The sequence below is a fragment of the Enhydra lutris genome, unplaced genomic scaffold, assembly GCF_002288905.1.
Source record: "Enhydra lutris kenyoni isolate GAN:26980312 unplaced genomic scaffold, ASM228890v2 scaffoldscaffold34, whole genome shotgun sequence".
Taxonomy (NCBI): Eukaryota; Metazoa; Chordata; class Mammalia; order Carnivora; family Mustelidae; genus Enhydra; species Enhydra lutris.
This window is the reverse complement of record NW_019154118.1, coordinates 10,593,844-10,617,589: the sequence shown is the minus strand read 5'-3', so window position 1 is coordinate 10,617,589 and position 23,746 is coordinate 10,593,844. Positions and strand designations below refer to the sequence as shown.

General features: G+C 38.6%; 1 protein-coding gene and 2 pseudogenes across 1 annotated transcript; 1 reads left to right on the top strand and 2 right to left on the bottom strand.

Moving 5' to 3' along the window:
* Nucleotides 1-1,612: 1,612 nt before the first annotated feature.
* LOC111153815 (olfactory receptor 147-like) lies at nucleotides 1,613-2,544 on the bottom strand. Its single transcript, XM_022513064.1, is given in 2 exon segments — nucleotides 1,613-2,076; nucleotides 2,079-2,544. Coding segments are annotated over 2 exon segments (930 nt in total).
* Nucleotides 2,545-17,017: 14,473 nt separating this feature from the next.
* On the top strand, nucleotides 17,018-17,844 carry LOC111153847 (annotated as a pseudogene).
* Nucleotides 17,845-18,813: 969 nt separating this feature from the next.
* LOC111153993 lies at nucleotides 18,814-19,754 on the bottom strand (annotated as a pseudogene).
* Between the last annotated feature and the right edge of the window lie 3,992 nt (nucleotides 19,755-23,746).

Here is a 23,746-nt window from a genome sequence, read left to right as displayed (position 1 = left end):
GAAAAATAAAAAATCAACAAATCTAAAAGGCAACTTCTGAATGGGAGAAAATATTTGCAAATGACACATCTAATAAAGGATTAGTATCCAAAATATATAAAGAACTTATCAAATTCAACACCCAAAAAACAATAGCCCAGTTAAAAATGGGCAGAAGAGATGAATAGACATTTCTCCAAAAACATATAGATGTCCAACAGACCAATGAAAAGATGCTCAACATCATGATCATCAGGGAAATAGAAACGAAAACTACAATGAGATATAACACCTTACACCTATCAGGGCTAAAACTAACAACATAGGAAATAACAGGTTGTTGGAAAGAATGTGGAGAAAGGGAAAAGGGGAGCCCTCTTATACTATTAGTGGGAATGCAAACTGGTGCAGCTACTCTGGAAAACAGTACAGAAGTTCCTCAGAAAATAAAAAACAGTATTAACTTGTGACCCATCATCTAGGTGGATCCACGAAATTCACCTAGGTATTTACCCAAAGGATACAAAAATACTGATTCAAAGGGGTTCATGCACTCTGATATTTGCAGAAGCATTATCAACAATACCTAAGTTTGGAAAGAGCCAAATTGTCCATTGACTGATGAATGGACAAAGAAGAAGTGGTATATGTGTACAATGAAATATTACTCAGGCTGAGAAAGAATGAGATCTTACCATTTGCAATGACCTGAATGGAGGTAGAGACTATTATGTTAAATAACTCAGTCAGAGAAAGACAAATACAATATAATTTCATGCCTATGTGAAATTTAAGAAACAAAGAAATGAATAGGGGAAAAAGAGAGACAAACCATAAAACAGAATCTTAACTATAGAGAACACACTGAGGGTTGCTGGAGGGGAGGTGGGGGGGCAGGTTAAACAGGTGATGGCAATTAAAGAGGGAACTGGTTGTAATGAGCAATGGATGTTGTATGTAACTGATAATCATGATATTCTTGCTTAAAACTGACATGATACTGCATGTTAACTAAGTGGAATTTAAATAAAAATTTGAAACAAACAAACAAAAAAATAAAAAAAAATTAAAAAAAATTAAAAAATAAAGGTCAAACATAAAAATCTACTGAAAGACACGTGATCCATAATGTCTACATAGGCAAAATAGGTGAACCTTGATTGTCTTTATGGAATCTTCAGTCTCTAGCATTTAAAGGAGACATATTCTTGTAAATTGGAGGATAGAAATTGGGAGCACAAACAGAGTATCTGACACATGCTTCTAATACCAACTGTCAATAAGAACACCCCCAATAATGCACTGTCATGCTACTGGTAGCTTGAATGCTTGAAGACTACCATAAATGTTCCAAGAAGAAATAAAAGCTCAAAATGACAATGGGGATAAAAGACAACATGTTTCTTACTTAATGTTATTACTAAACAGAACAAAGATGTGGAGAAGTAACTGTGGTATTGGTGAGGAAAAAAAAGACCACTTTACAAAGACTAAAAATATACTATAAGACTCAACCTTCCTTTACCATGTTAAGGAAAAAATGGCCTAAGAAGGTTGCAACTAAATGTATTTTATTTAAACACATAGAATCTCCCTGTATATAACTAACCACAGAGACAGACAATGTTTCTGATCAAAATGGTGTCCTACTCAGAGTTTTTCTCACAGCAAGCTTAATGTCTCTGTTTCTCAAGCTGTAAATGAAAGGGTTCAGCATGGGAACTGCATTCGTATAAAAGACAGAGGAGATTTTTCCCTCATCCATAGACACAGCAGATGATGGTTTAAGATACATAAATGCAGCAGATCTAAAGAAGAGAGAAACAGCAATTATGTGGGAGCTGCATGTGCTGAAGGCTTTCGACCTGCCCTCAGTGGAGCTGATGCGCAGGATGCTGGACAGGATGAAACCATAAGAGACAAACATGGTGACACTGGGCACAATCACATTGATGCCCACCACAGTGAAAACCACGAGCTCATTCACATAGGTGCTGGTGCAGGAGAGCTGGAGCAGAGGGAGAATGTCACACAAATAATGGTTGATGGTGTTTGCATCACAGAAGGTCAGTTTCAGCATGCATCCTGTGTGAGCATGGCACCCGAAAATGACACCAAGTACGAACCAAGCATAAGGATGGAGCACACTTTAGGTGACATGGCAATATTATATAAGAGTGGGTTACAGATGGCCACATAGCGATCATAGGCCATTGATGTCAGGACATAACATTCAGAAATAGCAAAAAAGCAGAAAAAGTAAAGCTGGGTCATGCATCCCCTGTAGGAGATAATATTCTCCTTTGATGAGAAGTTAATCAGCATTTTCGGTGTAAATACAGAAGAATAGCAGAGGTCTATGAAGGACAAATTGAAGAGGAAAAAGTACATGGGGATGTGCAGGTGTGCATTCAGCAGGATTAGCATTATCAAGCCCAAATTTCCCAACACGGTGATCACATACATGACTAGAAACAGGCAGAACAGGGGGAGCTGGAGATATGGTAAGTCTGTTAGCCCCATCAGAATGAATTCAGTCACAAAGGAAGCATTTCCAGGAGCCATTCTTCTCTAAGGGGATCTGTGAACATAGGAAAAATGTTATAGAGAACAATTTAATTTTTCCCATAACATCACCTCTCACAAGAGTTGGGTTTGTACTGGGAATATTTGAGACTAGCCCACAGAACCTGCTTTATCACTATCGTGAATCAAGTCACCTGGACATTCCCTCATTAAAGTTCTTTTAAGCTGTATAAGCAAAGAGCATCAAAACCTGACCTACAAATTGAAGACCACTCTTTCCATATGCTAACAGGACTGCTATGAAACCAAAGGTTAAAGGAGAAGATTGCAACAGGAGAGAATCACCTTCTCTTGTTTTATTTCATTGACCACATTGTCCCTAACCAGTAACTGGAGGCAGCAATCCCAAAAACCTGGTGCTGCCTTCTAATGGGGATTAGACTTGGTGTGGTGGGACTGAAGAACATTCTTTCTAATCCGAAACTGAAGAATCAGAGGCTTGGAGAGTTTAAGCTCCTGCCCCATGTCACTGAGTAAAAACCATAAATGTACAAGAATGAGAGTTCCATCCATGGAACTGACCAATAAATTGCATTCTTGAAACCTAATAATATCTCTGAACCTTCCCTTCCCTACATGGCTACCCTCCCCTCCAACAGATTCTTCTGTCAAATTCACATGAGTCTGAGGACTGCAAAGACTGGAAAGAAAGTAGCATATCATAGATCCCCGGGCTTCCATCACAAAAGGAGGACAGAATATAAATGGAATTCAGAAATTCACCCTCCTTAGGTAAGAACACCTTGGTCCTTCCTTACCAGTATTACCCTTGTGGTCCTGAAAGGGCAGATTTAATCTCTGTGGCTTTGCTCACTTTGATTCTATGAGGACAGACCCCACACTTAATTTCTGAGCCCTGGAAATCCTTCTGAACCACAGATAACAATTTCTGATTATGAGTCCTCTCAAGCAACAGACAAAAATAAGCAGCCTTTATTATTATCATTTTTGCCACTTGGTAAATCACAGAAGACTTAAGGTGAGCGCAATGATATAACGTCCACAGTTATAAACAGGGCAGGAGCTTGCTCAGTCTCTTCCACAGGGAATGATTTCTGGTGTAATAAGGTCTTGAGGGGGTTGCATTTACACACAGAACCACAACAGGTCTCTATTTCCTTAGGGATCCAAAATTTTATTCAAGGTTTCCCTCCACTGTAGGGATTAGACATCTCCCAAAGAGGAACCAAAAATAAATTCTCATTTCCCATTAAGCAACATGGCAGAAGAGGACGCTCTAGACCCTGTGACCCTCCATGAACACACTGATTCAGAAATGTTTCCTGTACAGATTCCCTTTGTAAGAAATCCAGATACTAGTTAAGGTAGTCCTGCTCCAAGTTAAAGCATGAATCTAGTCACATTGGAACTACCAGAGATATCCCAGATATCCTGTTGTAACACTTCTCCTTGCACAGCACCTTCAAATTGGGACAAACCCCCCACCACCACCCCGCCATCCAGTGTCTGGCTTCTCCTGGGGAGGAAAAGAAGTACACCATGTGTCCAATGCCCCAACTTTTATTAGCCAGTCCAGAAGACTGGCTTCTGGATACTATATGTCAGAAAGTAGAGGGGATAAAAAAAAGGGCATTCTTTACCTGCCCATGAAAGAGACAAAAAATGATGGTGGTTTGCACTAGAAGTCACCAGATTTCCTCACCCAGGCTTAGTATAGAGGAAACAATTGAAAACCCCTTTTCTACAGCTTCTCTAAGGTGGGGGAAAAATGTGCACCACACATCTAATAACACAACTTATCTGTGAGCTGCCTGAGGAATTGGCTTCAGTCTTGCTTATTTTAGAACACAGATGCAACTCTGCATACTGTGGATGCCTGGGGTGGGGGGCAACTAAGAACAAAGTAAAAGGATTAGCCTGTACACACTTGGGAGGCCTCCAGAGTGTCTGATCAGACATATTGTTGGTACTTTCTTGAGTCCAAGGCAAGACCATGAATATTAGGACAGATGAGTATTTTGTTTAATGTGTAGACACCAATGTAGAGTCAATAAAAATGAAGACAAGTTGAAACACTTTCCAAAAAGGAATAAGAGAAATTTCCACAAACTGACACTAATGAAATGAAAATATGTGATTTACGTGACAGAGAATTAAAAAAAACTGTCATAAAGATGCTCACTGGAGTCAAAGAAAAATTCACAAACCAAGTGAAAATGTCAACACAGAGACAGGAAGCTTAAAAGTATTAAACAGAAATCATGGAGCTGAAAAATACAATAGATGAATTGAAAAACTCAACAGGGGTTCAAGAGCAAACATGATCAAACAAAAGAAAGAAACACTGAATTTGATGAAAGGTGACTGAAAATTATTCAGCTAGAAGGTCAAAATGAAAAAAAAAATAGTGGAGAAAGCTTGAGGAACTTATTGGATCCAACCAAGTGGATCACTAGATGTATTTTGGAAACCCCAGTTGGAGAGGGAGAATGAACCAGAATGTATATTCAAAGAAAAAAAAAGCCTGAAAAATTCACAAATTATGGCAATTTCCCAATACTTTGACTTATTTATAGAAAGATAAAACCCACAAAAATTGCAATAATGTGTATATATATACAAAGACCAAGGTTCAATTGCTAATCCACTCTCCACTTTATTTAACTGAACTAACCTGACTTCCACCTTCAGATTTAGGTCTATACCAATTTCCAGGAAGGATGCTTATCTAAGCAAGTAAGATATAAAAGATTCTCAACCAATATTCTGTGATTCCACACAAATTTACTGACTGCTGAATCGCCTTTAAAATTAAAATTGTGATATTTGGTTTCTATTTAATCATTACGCTTTATGATAGCTCTGGTGATTATGCAAAAATTATGCCTAAAGAAGTTCTTTAAGAAAAGATTTTTGCCAAACAAACAAACAAACAAACAAAAATATTGTAAAAGTAGCAAGACAAAAGGAGTCCCTAAAGTATAAGGGAAGACAAATCAGATTAGCAGCAGATCTGTCAAGAAAATCTTGACAAGCTGGAAGAAAGTGGCATGATATATACGATGTGCAGAAAGAGAAAAACTGCAGGCAAGAAGATGCTATCAAGCAAGACTATCATTCAGAACAGAAAGAGATAAAGAGTTTCCCAAAATACTAAGGGAATTTGTGACCACTAAATATCAGCTGTACAAAAAATTTAAAGGGGACTTTTGAATGGGAAATAAAGACCAAAAGCGACAAAGACTAGAAAGGAAAAGAGAAAATCTCCAGGAACAACACAAAACAAGTAATGAAACACTAAATGTTTATCTATCAATAATTACTTAGAATGTAAATGGAATGAAGGCTCCAATCAAAAGACATAGGGTATCAGAATGGATAAAAAAAAAAGACCCATTTATATGCTACCTAGAAGAGACTCATTTTAGACCTAAAGACACCTATAGATTTAAAGTGAGGGAGAGGAGAAATATTTCCATGCAAGGATGTCAAAAGAAAGCTGGAGTAGGAATCCTTATATCAGACAAACTAGATTTTAAACCAAAAGCTGTAACACAAGATGAAGAAGGGCACTATATCATAATAAAGGGGAATATCCAACAAGATCTAACAATTATAAACGATTATGCCTCAATGTGGGAGCACCCAAATATATCAAACAATTAATAACAAACATAAGGGAACTTATTGATAATCATACAAGAATAGTAGGTGACTTCAATGTCCTACCTACATCAACAAGGAAACAATGAGTTTGGTTGACAAACTGGACCAGATGTACCTAACAGATGTATTGAGAACATTTCATCTAAAGGAACAGAATACACATTCTTTTCAAGTGCACATGGGATATTCTTCAGAGCATATCACATACTAGGTCACAAAAAGTCCTCAACAAGTATAAAAATATTGAGATTATACCATCCATATTTTCCAATCACAACACTATGAAACTTGAGGTGAATGACAAGAAAGATATTGGAAAGACCAAAAGTACCTGGAGGTTAAAGAACATGTTACTAAAGAATCAGTGGATCGACCAGGAATTTAAAGATGAAATTAAAAAAAAAAAAAATGAAACAATGAAAATGAAAACACACTGGTCCAAAACATTTGAGATGCAGCAAAAGGTGTCATAAGATGGAAGTTTATAGCAATACAGGCCTACCTTAAGAAGCAAGAAAAATCTAAAAAAATAAACAACCTAGCCTTACATTTAAAGGATTTAGAAAAAGAACAAATGAAGCCTAAAGCCAGTACAACGGAAATAATAAAGATTAGATGGGAATAAATGATATAGAAACTAAAAAAAAAAAAAAAAATAGAACAGATCAACGAAACCAGGAGGTGGTTCACTGAAAAACAGTTAATAAAACTGATAACCCTCTACCCAGATTTATCGAAAAGAAAGAGGAAAGGATCCAAATAAATAGAATCACAAAGGAGATAGGAGAAATGACAACCAACACCACAGAAATACAAATGATTATGAGAAAACATATGAAAAACTACATGCCAAAAATTAGACAACCTGGAGAAAGACACATATAAACTATCACATCTGAAACAGGAAGAAAGAGAAAACATGAGCAGACTGATAACCAGCAAAGAAATGGAATCAGTAACAAATACTTCAAACTAAAAACCAAACCTCCCAACAAACAAAAGTTCAGGAGCAGATACCCTCACAGGAAAATTCCATCAAACATTTAAAAAAGAGTTAATACCTATTCTTTCAAATCTATTCCACAGAAATAAAAAAGGAAGGAAGACTTCCAAATTCATTTTATGAGACCTGCATTACCTTGATACCAAAAGCAAAGATCCCACAAAAAAGAGAACTACAGGACAATACGCCTGATAAACGTAAATGCAAAAATTCTCAGTAAAATACTAGCAACTTGAATTCAACATCACATTAAAAGAATCACTCATGACAATCAAGTGCAATTTATTCCTGGGCTGCGAGGTGGCTCCATATTCACAAATCAATAAACATGATATACCACATTAATGAAAGAAAGGATAAGAACAATATAATCCTCTCAATAGCGGCAAGAAATCATTTGATGGAGTACAACAACCATTCATGATAAAGACCCTCAACCAAATAAAGGTAGAGGGAACATTCCTCTACCTAGTAAAAGCCATATATGAAAAACCCACAGGTAATATTATCCTCAGTGGGGAAAAGACAGAGCTTTTCCTTTGTAGTCAGGAAAAGATGACCACTCTTACCACTGTTACTTAACATCGTTAGCCATCAGACAACAAAAAGAAATAAAAGGCATCCAAATCTGCAAGGAAAAAGTCAAATATTCACTGTTGGCACATGACATGATACTCTATATAGGAAACCCAAAAGAATCCACTAGTAAATTGCTAGAACTGATACACAAATTCAGTTAAACACTTATTAAAGAAATTCAAAACAACACAAAGAAATGGAGAGACATTCCATACTCATGGATTAGAAGAACAAATATTGCTAAAATGTCTATACTACCCCAAAAATCTACACATCAAACGCAATTCCTATCAAAATTCCAACAGGATTTTTCACAGAATTAATAAAAACAATCCTAAAGTCTGTATGGAACCACAAAATACCTAAAATAGCCAAAGCAATCTTGAAAAAGAAGACAAAAGCTGGAGGCATCACAATTCTGTACTTCAAGTTATATAACAAAGCTGTAATGATTAAGACAGGATAGTATTGGCTCAAAAATATGAACATAGATCATTAGAACTGAACAGAAAATCCATAAATGGGCCCACACTATATAGTCAACTAATCTCTGACAAAGCAGGAAAGAATGTCCAATGGGAAAAAAAAGAGAGTTCCTTGCATTAATGGTGTTGGAAAAACTGGGTTGTGACATGTAACATGCAGTGGAATGAAACAGGACCATGGCTCACACCATATACAATAATAAATTCCAGTTGGACTAAAGACCTAAATGTGACACAGGAAACCCACAAAATGCTAGAGGAGAACACAGGCAGTAATCTCCTTGACATCAGCTGTACCAATCTCTTACTAGATATGTCTCCTAAGAGAAGGGAAACAATGGGAGAACATATTTGCAAATGACAGTACAGACAAAAGATTGATATCCAGGATCTATAAAGAACTCCTCAAACTCAACACACACAAAACAGATAATCATATCAAAAAATGGGCAGAAGATATGAACAGACACTTCTCCAATGAAGACATACAAATGGCTATCAGACACATGAAAAAATGTTCATCATCACTAGCCATCAGGGAGATTCAAATTAAAACCACATTGAGATACCACCTTACACCAGTTAGAATGGCCAAAATTAGCAAGACAGGAAACAACATGTGTTGGAGAGGATGTGGAGAAAGGGGAACCCTCTTAGACTCTTGGTGGAAATGCAAGTTGGTGCAGCCACTTTGGAGAACAGTGTGGAGATTCCTCAAGAAATTAAAAATAGAAATTCCCTATGACCCTGCAATTGCACTACTGGGTATTTACCCCAAAGATACAGATGTAGTGAAAAGAAGGGCCATCTGTACCCCAGTGTTCATAGCAGCAATGGCCACAGTCGCCAAACTGTGGAAAGAACCAAGATGCCCTTCAATGGACCAATGGATAAGGAAGATATGGTCCACGGAGTATTATGCTTCCATCAGAAAGGATGAATACCCAACTTTTGTAGCAACATGGACGGGACTGGAAGAGATTATGCTGAGTGAGATAAGTCAAGCAGAGAGAGATAATTATGATATGGTTTCACTTATTTGTGGAGCTTAAGGAATAACACGGAGGACCTTGGGAGATGTAGAGAAGTGAGTTGGAGGAAATTAGAGGGGGAGACAAACCATGAGACACTGTGGACTCTGAGAAACAAACTGAGGGTTTTTGAGGGGTAGGGGGGTGGGAGGTTGGGTGACCCTGGTGGTGGTATAATGGAGGGCACATATTGCATGGAGCACTGGGTGTCGTGCATAAACAATGAATTCTGGAACACTGAAAAGAAATTAAAAATAAATAAAAATTTAAAAAACTAATGATGTACTTTATGTTGGCTATCTGAACATAATTAAAAAATGGTAAAACAATAAACTATTGCAATGTCATCAAAATAAAACCCTTCTGCACAGCAAAGGAAACAATCAACAAAACTAAAAGGCAACCTTCAGAATGAAAGACGATATTTGCAAATGACATATTCGATAAAAGGTTAGAATCCAGAATGTATAGAGAATTTATAAATCTCAACACTCAAAAAACAAATAATCCAGTTAAGAGATCAACAGAAGACATGAATAGACATTTCTCAAAAAAAAAAATACAGATGGTCAACAGAAAAATGAAAAAATGTTCATCACTAATCATTAGGGAAATGCAAATCAAAGCTATAATGGATATCACCTCACACAAGCCACAGTGGCTAAAATTAACAACACAGGAAACAACGATGTTGGCAAAGATAAGGATATAGGGGAACCCTCTTACACCACTGATGGGAATGCAAACTGGTGCAGCCACTCTGGAAAACAGTATGGAAGTGCCTCAGAAAGTCTAAAATAGAACAGCCCTAGGATTCAGCAATTGTACTACTAGGTATTTGCCTACAGGATACAAAAATCCTGATTCAAAGGGATACATGAACCCCAATATTTATAGCAGCATTATCAACAATATCCAAATTATGGAAAGAGCCCAAATATCCCTTGGATGATGAAATGATCGAGAAATGTGGTATAGATATACAATGGAATATTCCTCAGCTACAAAAAGGAGAAAGAGAAGGAGAAGAGAATGAAATCTTGCCATTTGCAATGTCTTGGAAGGACCCAGAGACTATTATGCTAAGTGAAATATGCCAGTCAGAGAAAAATCAACACCATATGATTTCACTCATGTGTGGAATTTAAGAAGCAAGACAAATGAACATGAGGGGAAAAAAAGAGAGAGGAAACCAAGAGACAGATTCTTAACTATGGGGAACAAATTGATTTTTATCAGAGGGGAGCTGACTGGGAGATGGATTAAATAGGTGATGGGGATTAAGGAGGGCACTTGCTATGAGCACTGGGTGTTCTATGGAAGTGATAAATCATTAAATTCTACACCTGAAATTAATATTACACTGTGTGTTAACTAGTGTTAACTAGGATTTTTTTTTAATGTGGAGGAAATAAAGAAAAGACTTTATTGAGAACATAGAAAGGTTAGAAAATGATATTATATAATATGTTATGAGAACTATCTTCCCTTTATAGTAACCTAAACATATATAAATAACATATTATAGACCTATACAATGGGGTTTGCAGGGATGTTGCTCCTCCCACAAACACTAGTGGAAATTCCTCAGTGAGTGTAGTAAAAGCATTGTGTCTGCTGCTGGCTTCTTCTGTGTGAGCCATGCTGTACATGGAAGGCTGTTCCCTTTACCTGAGTCTTTGTTCTGAGTCTTGGCTTTTTGATTACATTAATATTTAGCTTAAATCCAGGTAGAATCCAAGGTTTTCAACCAAAATTTATTGTGAAAGTTAGCATACATACATATATCAAAGCCTACAAAAAACACTTCAACCATTATTATGACTGAACAGCTTACAGTGACCACACAAACCTAAGAACAGAGTATTCCGGGTCCCAGAGACCACTGTGTGCCCCTAGTCCTCCCATTCTCCACCTCCATACGGACACAATCATGCCCCAGCTTTTGTTCACAACTTCATCACTTAAGTGCACCCTCATAGTATTCCATGTCCAGCCAGAAAAAGGATGAAGAGAATGTAGAAGTGATTATTATAGTCTATCCTTATGTGTTTCCATATATTGCAAAGGCCAGTATAAAATAAGAATATATTCACACATTCTAAATTAGGATAGAGCTTCCAAATGTAAAGTGGAAAAGATACTTTCCTCACATATTGCTTAGTTTAGCATGTTGCTTTTATTTGTGTTCTGAGACTTTTTATTCACTGAAAACATTTCCATGATTCACGGATATTTAACAGTACACTATATTAATAACAATAATATGCTGATATATTTAGAATCCAACCCAAGTCCTAGTCTCAGCTCTACCACTCACAAGTTGTAATTTGAGACAAACCATGAACACATCTGAGCATCAGTTTCATCATCTATGAAATGAAAACTAAGCTCCCTCTCCTCTTTATCTCATACCATTTCCCCTTGAAATACATAAACTGACAGATGTGACAGAGTAGAAAAACTAAAACATTAAGAGCAACTGCAACACCCTGCACATCTCAATATTAATATTTGAATGGGTTATTTCAACTTCCTGTCAGAGAGAGCCTTTCAACAGCCCCTTCCTGTGATGCCACCAGCAATCCCACTTCCTGAGGAAGATAAGTCTCTCCCTCAGAAAGTAAAACTTCACACTGAGTATGATTTTCGTGTTTAAATCTACATCTTTTATACAACTAAGCCTTGCAGATAACTTCTTCACCTGCTGGTGAAGAACAACTTCTTCACCTGCTGGTCAGCTGATAAGACAGTGGAATGTCCCAGTGCATGAGACAAAAGCCAAGTATGCCAGACTCAGGGAAAAATACCACATCTGTCCCCCAGCATGGACATCAATTCAACAAAACCAATTTTAAGAAGAAATTTTGATTATACAATGTTTACCTTAGAATCTACCTACTCTGTTGCATTAAGAAAATCTAGTTTTATATCTTTTCCTTCCTATGCCTATGTGTATTTGTGACATACACCACAATGCCACATGTTGCTAGGTACTCAGAGGTAAAAAACACTGTGTGTGTGTGTGTGTGTGTGTGTGCCTGCAGTTGAATGTTCATGTGTGTGTTAGTACATATGTGCATGCATGTGTGTATGTGTGTTTCCAAGCAAATGATAGAAGCAATAACCATTTCTTCTCCTAGATTCACAAGTACTTCCTGCTCAGCCCCCTGAACTATCTACCTGAACATGGATTCCATACCATGCAATGGCAATGATCTCATAAAATATGACTTGAATACTATGTATGTGCATGAGTGTGTGTTTGTGTGTTTAAGGAGGCAGTGTCAGGAGGAGTGGAAAACGAGATTCAATACAGCTAGGGGTTTAGCAATTAAAAAGACATGGAATTCAGAACCTCTTGTACTTCTGCTTTTCATGACACCTGAACCACAGTGAACCTGATCATGCCTACTCCAAGCCTGGTCTGAGCAACACCAGCAGCTCATGTATGGAAAGTTTACATGAAACAAATGCAAAATGTAATCAACTTTGCTTCCAGTTCTGAAGTAGGAGGATCCTTTTTTGTTATTGCTCAGAAAGTCCAAGCTTTCACACTGATTCAGAGGCAGCTCTGTCTTAGGACATAGGTACAGACAAATCCCATTACTTCCCTGCTTGACTCCTAGCTGTGACAATTTCAATAGACTCATACTTCCTCTCATAAATTCTTTTATAGCCATTCACATAACACAAAAAAAGAAAAACCATAAGGGATACTCTATGTTGTGTGTGTAACACACCTGACTTCGTTCTCTACCTCTTTTAAAAAAAGTCCCAACACATGCATAGGGCTTAAACTACCAAACAGAAAACTATCAGCTAAATTGCTTTTTACAAAAACTTTACAAATCTTAACTTTGGTAAACTGTTTATAACTTTTTATAATAATTTTTAATGAGCTTTTCCTCAAATAACCTGAAAAAAATGGAATTTAGCTTGAAAGGGAGTTTATACTTTCTGCAATAAAAACTAATTTCTGAAAGTCTTCTGAAATTGAAGAAGATTGCATTTGTATTTTGAGGTTTCTCAAATGAGAGGTTAATGACCAGGATTAACTCATATGTTTAGCTACCTCAAAGAGTGACAACAAAATATAAAAAAGTGGATGTACAAATGTAGTGATCCGAAGGGGCACATGCACCCGAATGTTTATAGCAGCAATGTCCACAATAGCCAAACTATGGAAAGAATCTAGATGTCTATCAACAGATGAATGGATAAAGAAGATGTGGTATATGTATACAATGGAATACTACGCAGCCATCAAAAGAAATGAAATCTTGCCATTTGTGACGATGTGGATGGAACTAGAGGGTATCATGCTTAGTGAAATAAGTCAATCAGAGAAAGACAACTATCATATGATCTCCCTGATATGAGGAAGTGGAGCTGCAACGTGGGGGGTTTTGGGGCAGGATGGGAGGGAGACAAACCATAAGAGACTCTTAATCTCACAAAACAAACTGAGGGTTGCTGGGGGGAGGGGGGAGGGAGAGGGGAGGGTGGTGGGGTTATGGACATTGGGGAGGGTATGTGCTATGGTGAGTGCTATGAAGTTTGTAAACCTGGAGATTCACAGACCTGTACCCCTGGGGCTAATAATACATTATATGTTTATAAAAAAATTAAAAAATTTTTTAAAAAGTGGATGTACCTTTGCAATGTCTATAATGATTCCTGAAAAGCAGGCATCATTTACGTATTGACACACTTTTTTTGATAAGGAAACCAATTTCATCAAAACAGAAAGTAAGTAAAAGAAAACAAACAAAAATATAAACAAAATCAACTATTTTGTATAAATGGAACTTGTTAAATTAAAATGCAAGCATGTTGATATGGAGATCAGGGGATGTGGTGCGAGAGGTCATTTTAAAACCATTAGTCAGTAAATCTATGATGACAGATTGTAACTACATTTAAGACAATGAGCATTTGTAAATGTCAGATCTCTATGTTGTACATGTGAAACTAATAGAGTACTGTATGTCAACTAAACTTCAGTGAAGATAAAATATAAAAATTAATAAATAAGCCATACTCAAGGGTTTAGTGATACTAATCATTTAAAACAAAAACAAGACAACAAACCAGTGATGGTAAATTTCACAATACCTGAATCTTGACTGGAAATGAGAAAAGTGGTAAAATAATAAATACTATTAAAAGTTATCCTAGAAATAGTTAAATTATCAGTTGATTAAGGATTAATGGTTTTTCTGTTTGTTTCAAGTTTTTATTTAAATTCTAGTTAGTTAACATAGAGTATAATATTGGTTTCAGGTATAGACTTTAGGATTAAAAGTTTTTAATGTAGTCAACTTTTTGTGTTTTCTCAAAAGAAAAGTAATCTAACATCCTATTCCAGAAAAGAAATAGTTACAATCTGTTTTTTTCACCAAATGTTCTTTCAAGTTGTCATTGTGCTCCCAGCTGCAATTTCAGGGTTTTTGTACCTTAACATCCATATGGGAGTAGCACATGGAAGCCAAAAAAACAGGAGTGATTTAGTTGATTCGGGTATTCCAGCCCTGTTAATTTACCCATTTCAATATCAAATGACTTGCGCTTTTATCCGACTCAGAGAAATCCTGTGATCTCCATACTACATCAAGAGCCTTCCAGAAAAGATCACAGAAAGGGCTGCCTTTTTCCTACCATTTGCTTTCTAAATTCCTTCATCCTGACTTGAGTTTTGAATACCACACACTATTTAATCTCCTGAAATTACTGTCCTCTCTACTCTTGGTTCCTCATGAATGTGGCCCCAAAACACTATTAATGCAGGATCATTGTGTATTGTGTTTTATCACAGATGTACGGACAGTATGGGGGGAGCAGAATTGCAGTGCTCTGAAGAGCAGAGACAAAGTCAGATGAAATGTGGTTTTAAACCTCAAAGTCCTTTCCTCCAGACAGATTTCTTGTTCATTGTTCATGCAGTTTTTGGATCTTGGGCTAATGCTTGTTGTTGGGTTCCTATCTCTCCCATGCTCTCACCTCTGAATTACTAGTACTTGCAAATATCCTAGAATAATTATTTAAAATTAATTTCCAGGAAAAGCTCCCTATTGCACTAATCCTCTCTCAACCATCCTAACGTAATAGGACTTCTCTTTCACAAGAAAAAGAACTTTCAAACTATTTTCCTAACACAACCATTATCCTCAGGGATATTCATGTATAAGCCAACAAAGCACAGTCGATGCTCAAAATAAAAAAAGTTTTCTCCTATTTCAGGATTAGTGAAATAAAAACAATAAAATGAAGGAAATAAAAAGTATATTTGAAAGAACAGTAGACTGAAACCAGGAGGCTAACAGTTTATCTAGGTTTTTCCTTCATAAGCTATATGATTTAATTCATTACCTTTTCTCAGTTTCTAGATCATGTCTACGCAGTAAATATATATTGATGCTCTGTTATGTGTCCTATGGGAAATATGATATCTCTGCCAAAAGGTGCTTAATGTATAGTGTTTATAGCTAGAAAGTAGATTATATTTTATAGATATTATGGAACCTGCTGTATCTATGAAACATTGGCATTTCAAGGAGGCACATTATAGGCAAGTGGAAGGTGTAGACAGGATTACAGATAATGTGACTCATGATCCCAGTGTCACAGTATAGTCACCAGGTTCGAAACCCCCCAGTGGTACAATATCACCCTCCTGTTACTTCATGGGATCATTTGTGGAAACGTTTACATATTTCCAGAAGAAATAAAATGAAATCCACAATGACAATGTAAAAAAACAAATAAATTTATTAGCTAATGTTATTCTTAAACAGGTAAAGTGGTAAAGAGGAGAAGACATTGTGAAAATGATAAGGAAGAAAAAATCTGTGTGTATAAAGTGTATATGTATATATGAAAACTTACTGTATATATTCCATTACTGTATGAATTGTAATTATTATGTTAATATTATATGTATAAAGTAGAATATCATTCAGTCTTTAAAAAGAAGGAAATTCTGCTATTTGTGACAATATGATAAGCCTGGAGGACACGTTCCTAAGTAAAATAAACCAGATATAGAAAGACAGATACTATATGATCTCACTTATATATAGAATCTGGAAAAAAAACCACAAACCAAAACACAGAAGAAGAAGGAGGAGGAAGAGGAGAAGGAGAATTTATAGTTTCAGAAAGTAGAATGATGATTGCTAGGGGCTTGGGGGAGGAGTTCCTGGGGAGTTATGATTTAATGTATCTAGAGTTTTAGTTTTGCAAGATGAAAGTATTTTGGAGATAGATGATGATGACCATGATGATGACTGCACAACAATATGAATGCATTTAATACCACTGAACTGTAAACTTGAAAATGGTTAAGATACTAAATCTTATGTGTATTTTATCACAATAAAAAAATGAAAAAAGATGGGGCACCTGGGTGGCTCAGTCGTTAAGCGTCTGCCTTCAGCTCAGGTCATGATCCCAGGGTCCTGGGATCGAGCCCCACATCAGGCTCCTTGCTCAACGGGAGGCCTGCTTCTCCCTCTCCCACTTGCCTTGCTTCTGTCCCCTATCTCGCTGTGTCTCTCTCTGTCAAAAATCAATAAAAAATCTTTAAAAAAAAATGAAAAAAGAAGAAAAAATTTCAAAAAGAAAAAAAATTGAAAAAAATTGCAAAGAATAGGGATCTCTGCTCTTTCGTGTCTGACACACAGCCTCATCTTCTGGTGCACTGCCAGCTTCACCCCAAAGACAAGATGGTGAAAGTTGTAGGAAGTGGATTTGGACATACGGGCACTTAGTCACTAGGGCTGCTTTTACTTCTAGCAAAGTGGATGCTGTTGCAATCATTGATCCCTTCACTGATCTCAGCTACATAGTCCACATGTTCCAGTTTGACTCCACCCGTGGCAAATAAGTGGTAAAGTCATGGCTGACAATGGGAAACTTGTCATCAGTGGAAAGCCCATCTCCATCTTCCAGAAGCAAGATCCTGCCCATATCAAATGGGGTGATGCTGGTGCTAAGTATGATGTAGAGCCCACTGGGGTCTTTGCCACCATGGAGAACACTGGGGCTTACTTAAAGGTGGGGTCAAGAGGGTCATTACCTCTGCCCTTCCCCCTGATGCTCTCATATTTCTGATGGGTATGAAGCATGAGAAGTATAACAACTCCCTCAATATTGTCAACAATGCCTCCTGCATCACCAACTGCTTGGCCTCTCTAGCCAAGGTCATCCATGATAACTTTGGCATCCTGGAGGGACTCATGATCACAGTCCATGCCATCATTGTCACCCTTAAGAAAGCCCCTCCAGGAAGTTGATGCCTCAGGGGCTACTGAGAACATTATCCTTGCTTCTGCCAGTGTGCCAAGACTGTAGGCAAGGTCATCCTTGGGCTGAATGTTAAGCTCACCTGCATGGCCTTCCATGTCTCCACTTCCAATGTGTCAGTCATGGATCTGAACTGCTAACTGGAAAATCTGCCTAATACGAAGACATCAAGAAGTCGATGAAGCAGGCATCAGACGGCCCCCTCAAGGGCAATCTGGATGCCACTGAAGACCAGGTTGTCTCCTAGTACTTTTTTTTTTCTTTTTAACTTTTATTTATTTTTTAAATTTCTTTTCAGTGTTCCAGAATTCATTGTTTATGCACCACACCCAGTGCTCCATGTAATATGTGCCCTCCATAATACCCACCACCAGGCTCACCTAACCTCCCACCCCCGCCCCTCCAAAACCCTCAGATTGTTTTTCAGAGTCCACAGTCTCTCATGGTTTGTCTACTCCTCCAATTTCCCCCAACTCATTACTACTCTCCATCTTCCCATGCCCTCCGTGTTTTTTCTTATGCTCCACAAATAAGAAAACCATATGATGATTGACTCTCTCTGTTTGACTTACCTCACTTGGCATAATCTCCTCCAGTCCCGTCCATGTTGATACAAAAGTTGGGTATTCATCTTTTCTGATGGAGGCGTAATAGTCCATAGTATATATGGAACACATCTTCCTTATTATCTCCTAGTACTTTAACAGTGATGCTCACTCTGAGACCATCCATGCTGAGGCTAGCATTATCCTCAATGACCTTTGTGTGAAGATCATTTCCTCGTATGAGAATGAACTTGGCTATAGAACCCAGTTGGTGGGTCATATGGTCCCTGGCCTCCAGGAGTAAGAGCCCTTTTGACCACCAGCACCAGTGAGAACAAGAGAAACAGAGAGGCCTTCAGCTGTTGGGGAGTCCCTGCTCCAACTCATCACCCAACACAATGGGAATCTCTCAACCTCTACATAGTTCTGCCCTCAGAACCCTGAAGCAGGGAGTGGAGTTGGGGAGCCTGACCTGTGATGTACCAAAAACAAAGTATACTGTACCCAGCCAATAAAATGGAAATAAATTAACAGGTGATTCAAATTTCCTTCACCATGATAACAAAGGCATAGATATGATCAATACCACCTAACCTATTTTGATGAAAGGAACAGAATATACCAGTCCCATAACTACATGCAAACACATTAATCCTGATCAAATCACTCTCCTACTCTGGATTTTTCTCAGAGCGTTTAATGTCTTTGTTTCTCAAGCTATAAATGAAGGGGTCCATCAAGGGAAACATACTGGTGTAAAACACAGAGGACATTTTTCCCTCATTCATAGACCCAGGAAAAGATGCTTGAAGATACATAAACACAACCTGATCCAAAGAACAGAGAAACAGCAATTATGAGGGAACTGTGCATGCTGAAGGTTTTGGACCTGCCCTCACTGAAGATGATGCACAGGATGCTGGATAGGATGAAACCATAAGACACAAAGATGATGTCCCTGGGCACAATGATATTGATGCCCACCACAATGAAAACCACCAGCTCATTCACATAGGTGCTGGTGCAAGAGAGGAGGAGCAGAGGGAAGATATCACACAAATAATGGTTGATGGTGTTTGCATCACAGAAGGTCAGTCTCAGCATGCATCCTGTGTGAGCCGTGGCATCCAAAAATGTCATCAAATATGAACCAAGCATAAGGCTGGAACATACTTTAGGGGACATTGCAACATTATATAAGAGTGGGTTACAGATGGCTACATAGTGATGATAGGACATTGATGTCAGCACATAAGCTTCAGAGGCACCCAAAAAAAAAAAAAAAAGAAAGGAAAAAAACCATCAGAAGTAAAGCTGGGCCATGCATCCTCTGTAGGAGTTAATATTCTTCTTCAATGTGAAGTTAATCAGCATTTTGGGTGTAAACACAGAAGAATAACAGAGGTCTATGAAGGACAAATTGAAGAGGAAAAAGTACATGGGTTGTGGAGGTGTGAGTTCAGCCCAATTAGAGTTATCAAGCCCCAATTTCCCAACACAGTGACCATGTAGGTGACTAGAAACAGGCAAAATGGGGGACCTGGAGATCTGGTAGGTCTGTTAGCCCCACCAGAATGAATTCAGTCACAAAGGAAGCATTTGCAGGAGGCATTCTTCTCCAAGGGAATCTGTGCACACAGGAGGAAAAGTTACACAGAGAACAACTCAACATTTCCCACCATATCTCCTCTCAAAGAAATTGGGTTCACACTGGGAATATCTGAGACTAGCCCACACTGGACCATAAAAATGCTTAACTATTAGCATAGATCTAGTTGCTTGGATATTCCCTCATTAGAGTTTTTATAAGTGTATAAGCAAAGATATTCAGAACTTGACCTAAAGTGTGAAGGCCAACACTTCCATATGCCAACAGGACCACTGTAGAAACCAAAGGTTAAGTGAGAAGATTGGACCAGGAGAAATCACCTTCTCTCATTTCATTTCCTTGACCACATGACCCGTCCCCTAACCAGTAAAATGGAGGTAGCAATGCCACTAAACCAGTGTTGGCCTTTAATGGGAATTAGACTTGGTGTGGTGGGAATGAAGAACATTGTTCTAACCCAAAAATAAAAGACCAGAGTCTAGGGGAGTTTTAAGTTCCTGTCCCATATCACAGAGTAAAACCTATAAATATAAAGAATGAGAGTTCCATCCATAGAATTGGTCAATAAATTGCATCTTGAAATCTAATGCTTCTGAACCTTCCCTCACCATGACCCTCCCTTTAAACATGTCCTTCTATCCATTTCACATGAGTCTGAGGACTGCAAAACTGGAAAGAAAGTGGCATATCTTAGATCTCTGGATGTTCATCACAAAAGGAAGTCATGAATATAAATGGAATTCAGAAAATCACCCCCCTTCAGCAAGAATACTTTAGTGCTTCCTTACCAGTATTATCCCTGTGGTCCTGAAAGGGCAGATTTAGTCTCCTTAGCTTTGCTCCCTTCGATTTGATGGGGATAGAACCCAAATGTAATTTCTGATAAGCGCTGGAAATCCTTCTGAACTAAAGATAACAGTTTCTGAAATAAACAGCCTTTATTACTGTAATTTTTGCCACTTGGTAAATCACAGAAGACTTAAGGTGAGGGCAATGATATAATATCTTCAGTTCTGAACAGGGCAGAAGCTTGCTCAGTCTCTTATGCAGAGAATGGTTTCTTTCTTTCTTTCTTTTTTTTTTTTAATTTCTTTTCAGCGTAACCGTATTCATTGTTTTAGCACCACACCCAGTGCTCCATGCAATCTGTGCCTTCTCCCACCCCACCCGCCGCCCCTTCAAAACCCTCAGATTGTTTTTCAGAGTCCATAGTCTCTCATGGTTCACCTCCCCTTCCAATTTCCCTAAACTCCCTTCTCCTCTCTAACTCCCCTTGTCCTCCATGTTATTTGTTATGCTCCACAAATAAGTGAAACCATATGATAATTGACCCTCTCTGCTTTGACGTATTTCACTCAGCATAATCTCTTCCAGTCCCGTCCATGTTGCTACAAAAGTTGGGTATTCATCCTTTCTGATGGAGGCATAATACTCCATAGTGTATATGGACCACATCTCAGGGAATGGTTTCTGATGTAATATGTAATAGGGCTTGAGGGGATTGTATTTACACAATGGACCACAATGTGTCTCTATTTCCTTAGGGACTCAAAATTTTACTCAAGGCTTCCCTCCACTGTAGGGATTAGACATCTCCCAAAGAGGAACCAAAAATAAATTCTTATTTCCCATTTAGCAACATGGCAGGAGAGGAAGATCTAGACCCTATGACCCGCATGAACAGTGATTCTGAAATGTTTTCTGTACAGATTCCCTTTGTAAAAATCCAGATAGTAGTTAAGGTAATCCTGCTCCCAGTTAAAGCATGAATGTAGTCATATTGGAACTGCCAGGGATATCCTAGAGATCCTGTTTTTGTAACACTTTTCCTTGCATAACACCTTCAAATTGGGACAAAACCCCCCAGTGGCTGGCTTCTCCTGTGGAGGAAAAGAAGTACATCATGTGTCCAATGTCCCAACTTTTTTAGGTGTGCCATGTCAGAAAACAGAGAGAAAATAAGACACAGCATAGTCCAGCTTTCAGAGAGACAGACAAAAAAGATGGTGGTTTGGGCTGGAAGTCACCAGAGTTCCTCACCCAGGCTCAGGATAGAGCAAGCCATTGAAAACCCCTTTTCTACAGCTTCACTAGGGTGAGGGGAAAATGTGTACCACACATATAATAACATACCTTATCTGTGAGCTCCCTGAGGAACAGACTTCAGTCTCACTTGTTCTAGAACACAGATGCAACTCCAAATACAATGAATGCCTGGGTGCAGGGGGGGGGCAATTAAGAACATTCTTGAGTCCAAGGCAAGACCATGAATACTAAGACAGATGACTGATTTGTCTAATGTGCAGACACCAATGCAGAGAGTCAATGAAAATGGAGACAAGTTGAAATACTTTTCAAAAAGGAACAAGAGAAATTTCCACAAACTGACACTAATGAATTGAAAATATGTGATTTACCTGACTGAGAATTTATAATAACTGCCATAAAGATGCTCACTGGAGTCAAAGAACAATTCACAAACCAAGAGAAAATGTCAACACAGTGTTAGAAAACTTAAAAGACTATTAAACAGGGCGAATGAGTGGCTCAGTTGGTTAAGTGTCTGCATTCAGCTCAGGTTGTGATGTCAAGGTCCTGGGATCCACCCTGCATCTGGCTCCCCACTCAGCAGAGAGTCTGATTCTCCCTCTGCCCCTCCCCACCATTTTTGTTCTTTTTCTCTTTCAAATAAATAAATAAACAGATTCTTTTAAAAAGTATTAAACAGAAATCATGAGGCTGAGGAATACAACATCTAAAATGAAAAAAATCAGCATGGGTTCAAGAGCAAATGAGATCAAACTAAAGAAAGGATCACTGAATTTGATTAAAGGTCACTGAAAAATAGTCAGAAGGGCAAATAATGACGACAGTCTGAGGGACTTATTGAATACTACCAAGTCGATCAATATATGCATTTAAGAAACCCCATTAAGAGAGTGAGGAAGAACCAGAAAGCATATTCAAACAAAAAAAGGCTAAAAAATTCACAAATCATGGCAACTTTCCAGTACTGTGACCTATTTACAGGAAGAAAGAACCCACACAAAAAACCCACAATGAGTGTGTGTGTGTGTGTGTGTGTATAGTCAACTACTTATTCACTCTCCATTTTTCTTAACTGAGCCAACCCCACTTCCACCTTCAGACTCCGATCTATACCAATTTCCAGGAATGATGCTTATGTAGGCAGGTGAGATATAAAATGCTCTAACCCTATATCCTGGAACTCAACACAAATTTACAGATTGCTGAATAATCTCAAAACTTAATTATGGGGGTGACAAGATGTCAGGGAAGTAGGAGGAGGTGCCCTTTCAACCTGTACCCTAAAGTGAGCTGATTACCTTCCAAAGAACTCCGATCACCCAGGAAATCAGCCTGAGATCAGAATTATACACGTCTGGATCTCTACAGGAGCAGAAGACGCCAGTGGGCAGGTAAAGCAGAGTGGGAACGACGGACTGATATCGGAAGATAAACAAAAGGGGGAGGGAGCCACCAGAAGCGACCCATTGGAAAGTAATATCCCAATACGAGAGTGCCCTGCATCTGGGGACCTGCATTAACTTGCAGTCTGGTAGAAAGCACTCAAAAAGAGCAAAGGATCGCACAGCGGGGGAGGGAGGATTGTGGGAATTGGGGCGGCTGGGGACAGGGGCTTAAGTCCCCAGACCCAGGACAGCCACCCCTGGCGCAGAGCCAGAGAGAGTGTGGTGGAGAAACCAGGTCTTCGTCCCTGAGCCACCAGCGCATGGGGTCTGCTCTCCCTGAGAGCGCATGGGGTCTGGTTCCCGTGAGGGGCTGGGAGCCTCGCCAGCCGGCAGAAGCACAGCCTTTTTGCAGTCCCCACGTGAGTGCCTAGCTGTGCTATCAGAGTCCGAGTCGCACCCCGCGCCCTCCCCTGAGAGAGGTGCGCACAGGCGCCAGCCGGGTGCTCTCGGACCCCGGAAAGACCAGGCACTCCCAGCCCAGGCCAGCGGGAAAATCTCAGT